The sequence below is a fragment of the Nannospalax galili genome, unplaced genomic scaffold (assembly GCF_000622305.1).
Source record: "Nannospalax galili isolate Female #2095 unplaced genomic scaffold, S.galili_v1.0 scaffold655, whole genome shotgun sequence".
NCBI classification, from domain to species: domain Eukaryota; kingdom Metazoa; phylum Chordata; class Mammalia; order Rodentia; family Spalacidae; genus Nannospalax; species Nannospalax galili.
In genome coordinates, this window is record NW_008337285.1 from 2,298,023 (window position 1) to 2,312,909 (window position 14,887).

Genomic DNA, 14,887 nt, shown 5'->3' on the forward strand with positions numbered 1-14,887 from the left:
CTCAGAAAGTAACCAACTGTGACTAGTAATAATCAGATATTTAGAGATTAGAAATGCATGTGCAAACATCTTAATGTCAATTGCATTAAAAATGAATTTTTCTGTATGAAACTGTGTATTTTACACACGTAATTCTTTTCTTTTTTTAAAGGTTAAAACCTCATTTAATTTTATGTCTTACAGGGTGTATACTGAGCACAATATAGTATAACTGTAATAATTCAATTGTCAACCTAAAAATTTACAGCCAATTTTGAAAGAGATCCATCTTAGCTCAGGAAATTGTTATTGAATATGTCAATGTTGTTGTTATGAAATGCTTCTTCTAAGTATATGGTTATTAAATAAATAATTAAAAAAAGAAAAGAATTACGTGTGTGTGTGTGTGTGTGTGTGTGTGTGTGTGTGTGTGTATAAGGGGCAGGTGGGAGGGAGGGGACGAACTCACTATACAGCCCTGACTGGCCAGGAACTCACTATGTAGACCAGGCTAGTCTGGAACTCACAGAGATCTACCTGCCTCTGCCTCCTGAGTACTAGGATCAAAGGCATATATACCAGATAGCCATACATGTTTATGGCTGAGATTATTCATGATTTCCATTTTGGATAATTCACTGTATATTTGATTTTGTATCTTGCAGCTTTATTGAATTTATTAGTTCCAATCATTTTTTTCTTCTTTTCTTTGGAGGATGGTAGAATCATTTAGAATTTTCTATGTATAAGATTTATGTCCTCAGCAAACGCAATTTACTTCTCTCTTTTTTGGACAATTTGTTTCTCTTGCTTAATCTGGCTAGGATTTCTAACTCTATGTTGAATAGAAGTAGTAGAGTGGGCATCCTAGGACAGCCCTGGTGGTCCACGCCTTTGATCCCAGTACTCAGGAGCAGAGATGGGGATCTCTGTCAGTTTGAGGCCAGCTTGGTGTACATAGTGAGTTCCAGGCTAGCCAGAGCTATATAGTTAAATCCAGTCTTAAAAAACAAAACACAAGGCCAAGGCTAGTCTACACAGTAATTTCCAGGCCAATTGTGGCTACAGAAAGATCTGTCTCAAAAAGACCAAACCAACAAAAGCAAAGAGTGAGTATCCAAGACTTATGGCTAGATGGAAATTTTGCAACTTTTTACCACTAAGTTGATATTACTTGTAGGTTTACCAAACTTGACTTTTATGTTATTGAGGTTATTTCTTTCTATATTTAGTTTATTGAGAGCTTTATTTAAATCATGTAAAAACAAAAACAACAAAAAATCTGAAGGTCTACTGAGGTAATGATATGGTATTTATCCTTCATTCTTTTGATGAGACGTATAACAATTATTAACTTGATTATGTAGAACTAGCCATCCTTACATCTCAGAAATAAATTCAAACTAATATCTCTGAACAATCCTTTTATTGTGCTGCTGAATTTGGTTTACTAAGATTTTGTTGAGCATTTTGTAAGGATACTAGCCTGTAATTTTCTTGTCGTGTCCTTTTCTGATCTTGTAATAATGCTAGCCTTGTAAAATGAATTTGGAAGTACTCTTACCTCTTCAATGTTTTGAAAGGGCTAAAAAGGATAGATTTATTAGATGTTTGATAGAATTCAGCACTGAATGGAAACTTTTTGTTACTGATCCACTCTCCTTATTCATTATTCAGAATTTCAATTTCCTTATGATTCAGTCTTGGAGACTGCGTACTTCTTGTAGCCTATACAATTCTTTCAGGTATAAAATTTCAAAAGATAACAGCCCCATCCTTATCTATGAGGGTACGTTCTAAGATCCCAATGGATGCCTAAAACCTCAAGTGGTACCAAATGCATATATCTATGCTTTTCCCCTAAATAGCCATAAACAAATTTAATGCTATTTCAAACTTAACTAAGCATTTACCTTTTTATGGCTGTAACTTTTATGGTCTAAAGCAAAATGGCAAAACTTGCATTAAGTTACATTATCCCTTTTTATGATTATGGAAAGAAAACTCATTTCAATTTAGATCTCATCAACCTCGGTATACAGGGTTTTTTGCTGTTGTTGCTTTTTCCTTCCCTTTTAAGTTAAGAACTTTTACCTTTTCCCCTAAAGGAAGCACTTCATAATTTATTTTGATTTGGTAGTTCAATTTGATTTAAAAAGTAGTATACACTCAGTGCCTCCTCAATGATTTTATGCCTGGATAATCTAATCTATCTATCGCTGGCCCCTACTATTACTGATTACAATTTGGTACTCTTGAATTTTGTTAAAATTTGTCTAAGCATTTAAGTATTCCAATACTTTGTGTGTGTGTGTGTGTGTGTGTGTGTGTGTGTGTGTGTGTGTAAAATCACAATGACTTCATAATAAATAAATATACTCACACTTTCTTTCCAAGTCCATTAAAATCTACATCAAAGTTAGGAGCAAAAGTATTATCTATAATCATAGAACAGAACTAAGATAATGCTTTTTAATATCTTATGTCCCATATAAACACAGAGGTACAAAACAAAACAAATATGTTCTCCCCCCCTCACCCCCGCCTGTCTTTTTGAGACAGGGTCTCCCTGAAGCCCCAACTGGCCTGGAACTCACTAAGTAGATCAGGCTGACTTTGAACTCACAGAGATCCACCTGCCTCCCAAGTGCTGGGATTAAAGGTGTGCCACTACGTTCAGCTAAATATGTTCAATCTTATCTGCCCCTTTGCTTTGTTTCTGCAGGATCCTGTGTGTACTGCTATTGATGATTTTTTTTTTTGCATTATGTCAACATTACTAGTTTATTAAACTATTACCTTTGGCTTTGAATACCTTGGTATTCACCTTTGCTATCTCATATCAAGTAGTGTCTGGCTCATAGAAAGTATTCCAACCCAATGAGTTACAGGACCTTATGGCACCATCCCAAAACATGCATTCAACTATACAGTTAAAAAATTCCCTTTGTTAAGTTGACAGTTCTATGTAAAAATCATTTCAAACAGAATAAGAAACACATTAATAAACTTTCACAGAAAGTTTCTGCCTTCAAAGCTTTACAGAGACATCATTCACGCTACATTAACATTGCCAATTCATTGCTATGGCAGATACAAAAAGAAAAGGAAGTGGGCAGGTGAGTGGAGGAAATAGGCCTGCTGTTCAATGAAAAGCTGGCTAACAGGCTTACCTCTTCTGATTGCTCCTGGGTCTGTGCAGGTGAAGACCTTCTTCCCACAGTAAGTCGATGGCAGGGATAAGAAAGCCCCGATTCCGCAAGACACATCTGGGGAAAGTAGAATCCATCATTTTAAACAAAATGTGGTGATCATATGACTTTATGTTTCTTTCTGTAATTTTTGAAGCTATATTAGAAATTTTACACTAATTGGCTGGGTATCACATTACCAAGGCACTTTTGAAAATCTGAACTTTTCCACAAGATATTGTGGTAGTGAAGACTAATCTTCATTAGAAAACAGAGGGAAGAAGCCAGAAACTTGTAATAACACAAATCATCCACTTCTCCCTGATATGTGTCTGCTACTGTCCTGATCAGTAAAACAATCCCCCATTTTCCTAGTGTCTGGGGCAGTAAGGGTATACGGAAGCATGTATGCTAAAAGTACTGCTTATTTGTAATTTTACCACACAGTTAAAATGTGGTTTTTGTTGGGATTTTTTTTTTTTTTTTTTTTTTTTTTTGTCTTGCTATACTGGCCAAGGCTCAAGCGATTCTTCTGCCTCAGTCTCCCAGGTAGCACCACTGCTCTCAGCTGTGGTAACTTGGGATTTGTTTTTTTGGATACAGGGTTCTCCCTATAGGTCAAGCAGGCCTGGAACTTGTTATGTAGACTACGCTAGCCTTGAATTTACAGAGATCTCCCTGCCCCTGCTGGGATTAAAGACATATACCACCATACCAGGCCTTACAATGCTATTTATACATCAATATTAACACATAATGATAAAAGATTATTAGGTATTATGAACCTAAAATTCATGTAAAGAACTTACTTGTCACACATTGTTTATAGTCCTTATTACATTTATATTTAAAAAATGCTATCCAATGAATCTGCCTGCTTAGTCCAAATACTTAAGTAATATATTTTTATGTCTACTGACAGTTTATAATAAGTCAAATAATAAATAATGATTTTGAGGTTTAAAATAAAGTATCAATCTCTTCTTAAAGAAATGGTTTGATTCCCAAAAAATACATTTAAAATTTTGTTTCAGAATTAGTATACCTTATTTTAAAAAAGTATAATTAAAAGAACTGTACATAACACATGCCTCCGACCCATTAACGATAAGTCTCAGTAACATTTTGGTAGTATTATAGTACATGGTATGTAAGATATATTCTGTACCAGGTGTTTTATTCTCACATTATTCTAATAACTTCTGTATCTACAGGTTAGTAGTATGTCATGCCATTTTTAACTACATAAAAGAATTAAAACAATACTAAGTGCTGGAGCTATAGCTTAGTGGTAATGTTTGTTCTAGCATGTGTGAGGCCCTGGATTTGATTCCCAGACATGCAAACCAATTATTAAATAGCCAAAAGAGGTTGTTTTCTTTACGCAAATGAAAGGGCATACATATGTACTTAATGTAATGCAGATATAAGACAAACATTATTATTAGAAATATAATATGGAATCTTGTGACACACCAAAATATTCTTTGGTAACTTTGGAGGAGGTGTGAATTAAACTGAAGAAAGCCTATTATCTATAAATTAATAAACTCATAGGAGTAGCATAGCTGGACTAGGCAAAACTAGAATTCAAACATGTCTAATTAGGGTAATTATTTTAGGACAAATATTGGGATGGAAATACAAACCTCACATAAACAATGATGTATGATGTATGCTGATATATAGAGACTGTGCTGATAAGAGTCATGTGCTTAATTATTTTATTTTTCTTTGAGTCTGGTTAGAGGTTTCTGTTTTCTCAGTTTTGCATCTCAATGTTTTGGTGTTATATTATACAAAGGCTAATTAATTATAAAAAGGCACAAAACTACATCAATTCTGATGATTTTTATTCAATCATGTGCATCAACATAATTGGTACAATTACCTCAATTTATTTCATTTCAATACAAATAAAACAAAAACTAATTTAAATACGAAGCACAGACTAAATTTCAAGCTACATTACCTTCACAACACTTTTTCTTTAGAAAATTGTCTTTCTTTCCTACTCTGAACGACTCTGGAAATGAAACAGTAATGGTGCTACATGATACTGACAATCAGAAGCGGTACAGTATCACAGAAAGAGATCTGGACCAGGAGCCCCATGTGAAGTTTCAGAACTGAAGGTGGAAGTCATGAACAATTTGCCAACAGTGAATGTTTCGTGAATGTGCAATGACCAAAACTTAATTCTAAATCAGTGTGCAACTTTACTGCAGCCTTGGTTCTGAACATGCAACACATGCACTTTGCACTGCATACACTGTCATATCAAACAACAATAACAAATACTGCCTGAAAGACCTCAACTCACATTCAAGACTATTGCATATGACGAATTGCATTGTTTTCTACTGTATATACAAGTTTTCAGCTGTTATAGAAACATAATAGTTTAATTATGGAAAAAATATTTTTCTACTGTCACTCTTCACCATGCATCAAAGTAGTGTATGTCTTGTGTTACAACGTTTGGTTTTAAAAATTGCTGTTGAGTTTCATATAAAATCATTAACTGACTTTTGACTTGGAATTATCACAGAATTCCCAATAATGTCTGAAATGGCCCTAAACAGATTTCTGGCACATTGCACTATGTATTTCTGCAAGGCTGAATTCTCAGTACTAACAATTATAAGATCAAAGTCTCAAACAACTCTGAAAAGTGCTGAAGACGCTCTATGCCCTGCAATATCATATGTTCAGGAAAGACTTAATTCTTATGTAAGATAAGGTTATTCCTACTTATATGTCTATACACCCAGGGTCAAAACTTCTTAGTCAAAAAGGGGTTGCAATTAGAAAAAGTTCAAGAAGCCCTAAACCAGATAACCTGTTTGGTCTCCAGATCTTACAAAAGTTATTTGCCTTCTCTAGGCCAGTATTCTCACTAATTGTTTGAAGAAACTTCTATCTACCACCACATTGGATATTTAAAAATATTAAATGTGATAAGGTAAATAAAAGCTGCCTTTGAAACTTCATTGCAATAAGCAGAAGAGCAGCTACTCCATGATCATCACTTTTAGCTCCTAAAAAAAGAGATGATTAATGAAACAGTGGCGATTAATTTCTACTATGACTGCCTTTGAGCACAGCCTCGTCATGTGTGAAGTTAAAAGAAAGGCACATCATTGGAGTTGCCTCCAGCCACCAATACAAATCTTCCCCTTAGCTACGGATAATGAATGAAGATGAGAAGAGAATACAGTACCTTTTTTTTTTTTTTAAAGACAGAGTCTCCCTGTAGCCTCAGCTAGACTGGAACTTGCTATGTAGACCAGGCTAGCCTTGAACTCACAGAGATCCGCCTAGCTCTGCCTCCTGAGTGCACATAGGAGAGGAAGTGCCGGGCTTAAGCACAGGCTGCACTAAGAGAACACAGCTTCCGCTTTGAGAGCACAGCCCGTGCTTCCGCAAAATAGCCAACCTACAATCTTCCTGGATGAGGGGATCCTACCCAGATAAGGGGATCTATGAGGAAGTGACACACCAACTTATGGGACACTGGGGGCAGGGGAGAGGTATATAAGGCTTGCACTTCCCAGCAATAAATAAGTCTGTGGCACGTCGCCTAGTGCCTGCTCTCAGCCGACTCCCGGAGTCTGTGTGTTGATTCCGCACCACTCACCCCCACCTTGGCCAAAACCCTCATTCCTTATTGCAGTACCTCGTGGGCTGGACCCACGAGGAAACCTGCAACAGCTGGCACCTGAACAAGTTTCCCCGGCCCCCCGGCATTGGCGATGCCCCCAACTTCAGTTCATTTGGTGAGCAGGCCCCAGGTTTTGTCTGTCCGTTCAGCTGCTTGAGGGTGAGCGAGTGGCCCCCTTCTCTGTCCCCTCTACCCTGTTTGTCATATTTGTTGTTAAATCAGGAAAGCATACTCCGCCCCACGATCCCGAAGCCCATGTCAACACCTTTCCCTTCTTGGCTTGTCCCGGTGAGTTCACTTAAGGGCTGATCCACCCCAACTCAGAACCCAGGCTTCTGGTCATCCTGTTGCCTGTCCCAGAGACACTGTGTGAGCATACAGCTGGAGGTGTCACGGCCTCCAGAAGTCCCTCACTAAGCAGAAGACATTTGGATCCGATACACCTTTTCATGTCGGGGTGGTTTACGTCAGAGAGGCTCATGGTCCTTGTTTGCTTCATTTGTGCCCACTTGGTAGTTACCCTTGTCTTTTACTTTTGTGGCGAGTTTCCCTTCACAGGACCTTCCCATGACAGGCAACCTACCACCACAGTGCAAGGAGCCACATACAACAGCGCTATAATCGCTCCTTAGTACTTGGGGACTGAAAGTGAAACGAAAAGATATTGAAAATTTCTGGGATGAAGCCACTAACTTGGTCTCTTGGGTCTCAACCGAGAGTATGTGGGATCCTGACCTCTGGATGCGGGTCCTTTTCTTGGCCCGAAAGACAGAAGTAGGATTGGGAGTCGTTCCCCCTGCCTCATTTGTCCCAATCCTTTTAGCCATCATTGCCAGCCTTAAGTTCTCCTCCCCTGAAGAAGTCATTTCAGCCCACAATAAGCATTGTCAGGATCAGACCAGTGTAGACTTTGCCATTACTTCAACCCCTGTTGATCTTGATATGGGAACCAGCCGTAAGGTCGATCCAGATGAGAAAGGGGCCCCCTTGCCTCTACCTCAGACCCCACTTTCAAAGCCACAACAATCAGAGACACCACCACCCCAGTACCCTTGGAAGGAACTACCTTCTGCCTGCTCCGATGCACCTCCCACTCATTATACACCGCCCCCCATGGCCAGCCAACCCCTTGCTGCCCCTTGCTGGCCATTGTCCGCCTTTCTGGTTAATATTGGCCCAAATGCTGCGCAACAGCCATGGTTGCCCACCGCTCTCACAGACCTTGCACTCATCTGCAAAGCCACCAATGAATCAGGCCCCATATTTTGAGCAAGTTCTCCACCAATGGGCCATACAATTACAGACCCATTACAAATGGTATAACTTATTAAAGGCAATTTTGGAGCCCTCAGTCTTCCTGAGCTGGCGTTCCACTTATGATGATCAGGGTGAAAATCAGACACGCCTCAACCGTCAATATGGCCTTAATATTACTCTGGATATGCTCACAGGACGTGGAAGATATATTGACCCCATTTCCTGGTCAACTATTGGCCTTCATGCTTACTACCAACAAGTTAGTGACCCGGCCTTCAAGGCCCTTAAGTGTTGCTCCCTCCGTGACCCACAGGCATTCTTCTGAAATTTGATTCAGCAGCCAGGGGAGTCCTTCACAGACTTCCTCACCCGTGTAACTGGGGCAGTGGAACGGAGGGTGGAGTCTGGACCCACTTGTGATATGCTTATCGAACAACTGACATGGGAGGGCCTAAATACCCCTACCCACAATGCTATCGTGCCTGTCTGCAATGATGATATTCATAAATGGGTACTTGCCACTAGGGACCTAGACCCCAGGACAGGGCCCATCGAGGCCCTGACCACCTCCTTAGAGGTGCTCTTATTACAAGGAAGGCCCACCCCCTCTGATTCAAAAGATGGCTGCTGGAAATGCGGGAGGACAGGACACCTCCGCAGGGACTGCCCAAACAATGGAGCTTGTCCCAAGACCTGCTGCCCCAAATGCAAAAAGGAATTTCATTGGGCAAAAGAATGTAAGTCATGGCCCCAATCGGATTCGGCTCCTTTAAACTCCACCCGGGGCGCCCCTCAGTCCCGCAAGTAAGAGGGGAATGAGACAGGTTTTATGGGTCCTCCGATTCTTAACCACTCCTCCTAATGACCTTATTTCTGGATGGGATCGCTGTGAAGGGCCTAGTGGACATGGGAGCCGATGTTACCATCATCACCAAGAGTGAGTCTCTTCGGTTCCCCCACTGGAAACATTGGCCTAGCCCATCCATTAACGGAGTGGGGGGCAGACAGGATACAAAGCTGGCTGTCTGTCCAGTACACTGGAAGGACTTAGATGGGAGTAAGGGCACATTCACTCCCGTAGTGGCTGATGTCCCCTGCAACATATGGGGTCGAGATGTCCTGGAGGATGTGGGTGTGGTCCTTACCACAGACGATCAGGCCTTTTATGATGATGTCATAGCCCATGATAAACTTGGCCTCTCTGGGAGAAATCAGAGCCCTGACCAGTACCCCCAATTCTAAGGGCCACTACCCTCACTGGGACATCCCCTAAGGAATCTCCCATACTGATCTCGCTTACCTGGCTCTCAACAGATGCGATCTGGGTGGAGCAGTGGCCTATTATAGAACCTAAATTGTCTATCCTCAAAAATTTGGTCCAGAAAGAGCTGGACCTTGGACATTTGGAACCATCCACTAGTAAATATAACACTCCAATATTCATTATTAAAAAGAAAAATGGCCATTTTAGATTGCTTCAGGACTTAAGCACCATTAATGACCAAATGGAAAAAATGGGCTTGACACAGGCCAGCTTGCCCCACCCTGGCACTAGTCCTCCTTCTTATCGTATCACAACACTTGATATTAAAGCTTGCTTCTTCTCAATCCCACTGGGCCCCCAAGATCGTGATCACTTTGCCTTTACGGTTTGGGAACCAAACTTCCACAAGCTGGCCCTCAGATATCAATGGAAAGTCCTTCCCCAGGGAATGAAAAACAGTCCCACTATCTGTTAGCTTTTTGTCTCACAAGCCACTTCAGCCATCCCTTATAGTGTATAATTTATTCACTATATGGATGACATTCTGTTGTCCCACCCTAACCCACAATTTCTCCGCAAGGTAACCAGAGACTTACTCTCCCGCCTATCGTCCCTTGGCTTGTCTATCGCCTTAGATAAGCTACAGGAGGTGCCTCCTTATGCCTTTTTGGGGCATACCATTTCGGCCGGCGTATGCCCTATGGCCCCTGCCTTTAATTCGAAGCTGGTCTATACACTAGCCAATTTTCAACAACTCTGTGGCACCATAAATTGGCTTAAACCATTCTTGCCCATTCCCTCAGAGGAATTGAGGGCCATTGCCTTATTGCAAAAGATCACTGAGTTACTCTCATCAACAACCCTCGACAGGCTTTAGTGCTATTGACTTCTTCTGGCTTCCTTGGTGCCCTTTGGCAGACAGGGTCACTTATCTGGGTCCATGTCTCATACCTGGGGCTCCAGCAGGTTTCCTCCAAGTTTCATCTGGCCTTTAACTTGGCAGTCAAACTGTACACTCAAGCTCAAAGAACCTTCAATAGAGAACCCGACACTATCGTGCTCCCCTTTCCCCTCCATAGCCTACAGGCACTCTGGGCAGATTCCGTAAGTTTTCAGACCATGATGTCAGGCTTCCCTGGCACCATTGACAATCACCTACACCAAGACAAAAGAATTCAGGCCCTTCTAACAAATTCCCGAAGCAACCATTGCCTTTTTGGACACTAATAAGAAGAACTTTGGGGTCCTGATACATCATCCTGGAAAAAAGGATATCATCCACATCGTCCCTAATCCTGGCTCTGTCCAGTTGGGAGAAATTCTTGCTATACTTAAAGCTTTAGCAGAGTGCCAGGATGAACCCCTAAATCTCTTTTCTTATAGTGCCTATGCTGTTTCAGGTCGCTGAAGTCCTCGCCTTTTCTCATGTTAAAAACTCCTCCACCCCACTCCACCTCATTATGGTCAAGCTATAGGAATGCCTAGAAAACAGAAGTCACCCATGGTACATCTCACATATCTGCTCACATACCACACTTCCCAGAATCCTAGCTTGGGGGAATGCCGCCAGATACCCTGATCATAACAGTCCAGTGTTAGAACAAGCAAGAGCTTTACATCAACAATTCCACCTGTCCCCTCAGAGTATTCATAAACTCCTCCGAGAAATCCCCATGTCCCAATCAATGCAAGCACCTTGTCTGCTCATATGCTACTTGTGCCCAGCTTATGCCTCTTGGGCCCCTTAACAGGGGAGGCGTGAATCCCCGTGGTTTGATACCCAATGCCATTTGGCAGATGGAGGTGACTCACGATCCCCCTTTTGGGAAATTGAGATTTGTTCATGTTATAGTTGACACATGCTCCTCCCTTACTTATGCTTTAGCTCTCTCAGGGGGAAAAGACTATACATGCCATTAAAGCTATAAAGTCTGCTATGTTAATCATGGGCATACCCTGGGCACTTAAGACTGAAAATGGGCCCGCTTATTCCTCTCAAGAATTCAATAAATTTGTTTCCTTCTGGGGAATCAAACATACCTTTGGTATTCCCTATAACCCGCAAGGACAAGCCATTGTCTAAAAGACCAACAGGACACTTAAGTCCCTCCTGGCTAAAAGTCCCTTGGCTGAGGCCAAACGCAACCCTCACCTGGCTCTTACTGAGGCTTTGTTCCACCTTACTTTCCTTATGTTTGACGACTGGGGTCTCAGTCCAGCATACAAACATTGGTCCTTCTTGCCTCAGGCTATCCGCCTGCCACTAGTCAGGTGGAAGGATCCGATTTCATCCCTGAGGCAGAAACCTGCCCCTCCCCCCCATCCTGACATGAGGACAAGGATACGATTGTATTTTTCCACAGGACACTACAAGCCCCATATGGATTCCATCAAGAGACATCGGGCAGCTACGGAAACCCACCTGGAGACCAGGCCCGACTGCGAGTTTGATAAGCCATGACATCCTTTTCCGGCTTTGTTATCTTTGGCACCCTTTTGTCCTTTGGCTGTGCTTCTCCCCAGGCTTCAGATCTCTGGGCACTGGTCCCCTTACCACCTCTGATCCTCCCTGTAGATGAACAGTCACCCACTTTCCTGGTTCTCTTTACTACTAATGAATCACTTGGTCTCCCCACCATGGAACTGATTCAAACGTCCATTCCCATAAACGGCACATGGTCCCTTGCAGGATCATTCTGCTTCAGCCCAGTCCTTAAGCCCTCCTCCCCTAATGTCTCTCACTGTCACTCCCTCTTTAACATCGCAACAGGTGACTTTTGTGGAAACTGAAGCCAGGGCTCCTTATGGAGCCTCAAAATTTGGTCTCCCTTAGTAAAAGACACTTCTGAGACTACAGTGTCCTTCATGCCCCCTGGGGCCACCACCCCTCCTCCCCACCAAGAGACAGGAGTCCTCCACGGACCCAGTCCCCACCCACCTATAAACTTCCCACCACATTGCGCTTTCCTATTCCATGGGAACAATGCCTCCCACTCACTCCTGGAAGTATGCTCCTCTTTACTATGGATTATGATGGATGCCCACAGGCTTCCTCCCTGGCAGCCTGGAGACACCTTGTCTCTACAAAACCTTACTCATCTATGTCTACCCTGACCCCAGGCATAAAGACAATGTCAGGGGGACCTGGGAGCTCTGTGGGCTGGCGGCTTGCCTGGATTTGTGTCCTCTCTTCTTTGTATTACGTGGAGCCATCTTTAATGGTACATATATGGGCAATAACTCAGAGCCAGTTCCTTGGGTGTCACAGACCCAACTTGGACACCTAATGAAGTCTCTGTTAACATCTCTTTCTCATTCTCCTAGCTCATTTGTGTTCGTTCTCTGTTTGATCTGCTTCTTGCTAATGTCACGAGTGACCCGGAGGATACACTTAACTGCTCCCTGCTCCCTCACGAACTGCACTCTCTCGGCATGCTGGATTTTTCCCACCTATCTGCCTCTCTTTGTGCGTGAACCTGCAGCAATCTGGGTTCCCGTTCCTACGCCATTCATTTCCATGCTGTCACCCTCAGGGAACAGACGGCTATCCAGCCCTTCCCCCAGGTTAAGAGAGATTTTGGTATTACCGTGGCAATTGTCACTGCCATTATCCTTTCCTTAGGGGTTGCCACCACTGCTGTTGTGGCTATCTCTCAATCTTCCACTACTGTGGAAACACTCAATGAGGTCATATCCAAACCCTCTGCAGCCTTACACACTCAATCTCTTATTAATCAACACCTCTTCCAGGCCATTTCTGTCATCCAACAACAGGTAGACCTCCTCGGAGAGGAGATGGCGATCATCAAACAGATGACACTAATGGCCTGTAACCCACGGTTCAAAGCCCTGTGTCTCACACCTTACAAAGTAGATAACCTCACTAGGGCCAGGATGGAACTCTCACTGTACATCCATGGCTACTGGAGCCAAACGTTTCTCAACTACTCTACCTTGCTGACTGACCAGATCATCTCCCTAAATTATACACGGGCTCAGACATTAGATATAAACTGGGTTCCTCGACAAACTTTGGTCAAACTCAAAAGCTTTGTTTGACCCTTCATGGATTGTTACTTATTTACTCTTGGGTATCATAGTCTTAATTCTTTTCTTGCTCATAAAATGCCTTGTTCTACGTTTCCACAGACAAAACCAAGTAAATTACTCAGTGTATCAGGTTCTCAAGACGCTCCAGGATCCAGACTTCGACCCCCCACCAGGTCTGGCAGGTCTGGGCTTGCTGACATCCGAGAAGCGGCTGTGTAACTTCTTGCCCTTCTCCTCCCTCACATGGTCACGCCAGAGGTCACACCCTTCAAGGGCCGATAGTCAATGACAGGTAAGATCCTGATGGTCAGGACGACCTAAGACAGGCACAGTCCATCAAGCTGGGTGCCCTCTGAGGTGGGGTCAACTATGTCGAGGCAAAGAACCTCGGTTCCCACTGACCTTTCTATAATAAAAAGGGATGGATATGTAGGAGAGGAAGTGCCAGGCCTAAGCACAGGCTGCACTAGAGAACACAGCTTCCACCTTGAGAGCATGGCCCGTGCTTCTGCAAAAGAGCCAACCTAATCTACCCCCGGACCTAGAGACTGATGACACGAGCAGCCTGGATGAGGGAATCTATCAGGGAGCGACACTCCAGCTTATGGGACACTGGGGGTAGGGGGAGATATAAGGCATGCCCTTCCCAGCAATAACCAAGTCTACAGCACCTTGCCTAGTGCCTGCTTCCACCTGACTCCCAGTGTCTCTGTGTTGACTCCACGTCGCTCACCCCCACCTCGGTCAGAACCCTTGTTCCCTGCAGTCCCTCGTGGGCTGGACCTGCAAGGAAACCTGCAACAGGTATTCTTTTACAGTGGCAAAAAAAAGATTCAGACAATAGTATTTGAAGCAATTACAATTTGCAAATGGAAGCCAGTGTAGAAAACAAAACCATACACAGTAAAATCCTGGGAATTGAATAGAGAGAAGATACTAGATTATTTGGCAGCTAATCATGGGGTAAAACCAGACATTCTTCAAAAGGTTACCTTTCACTTTTCTTAGATGTTGTAAAAACAAACAAACAGAAAACCTGCCTGAACCTTAATATTCCCTCTGTCCTTCATTTCCCACCATGAGCACAAATTCTTGTCACTGGCCTCCCTAGGAGCACTGCAGTATAGGAGGCTGACTCCAAGAGAGCTCAGTCTCCTGGATCCTTACAGGGAACCCTGCACTGGACCCTAGTGACTCGTTCACATGTTGATGCCAAGCTGAGATTTCGCCTCCATCCATGTTGATACCCTTTCTTTTCACTTCCTTTATTACATGACTTGGGGGAAACTGTGGGCACTTGTAGAGATAGTAAAGACTGGAAAATCAGAGAGAATTGAATTTGTGATCTGGAATAGTCGATTTACGTGTTTTCAGTAGGCTCTATGTTTATTTAAACTATTATTAACTCTCAGTGTATCAGTTGTTTGAGGAACTGTATCAGTTGCCTTCACTGTTTGCTCAGAGATGTGTCACAGCACCAAA

At 42.7% G+C, this 14,887-nt stretch overlaps 1 protein-coding gene across 1 annotated transcript in view; it reads right to left on the reverse strand.

The window, feature by feature from the left end:
• The window catches only part of Faf1 (Fas associated factor 1), a gene marked incomplete in the record, with an annotated part of 402,697 nt that overhangs the window by 175,393 nt on the left and 212,417 nt on the right, over nucleotides 1–14,887 (reverse strand). The window contains 1 exon segment of the mRNA XM_029563227.1: nucleotides 3,153–3,248. Coding sequence (XP_029419087.1) covers nucleotides 3,153–3,248 — 96 coding nt within the window.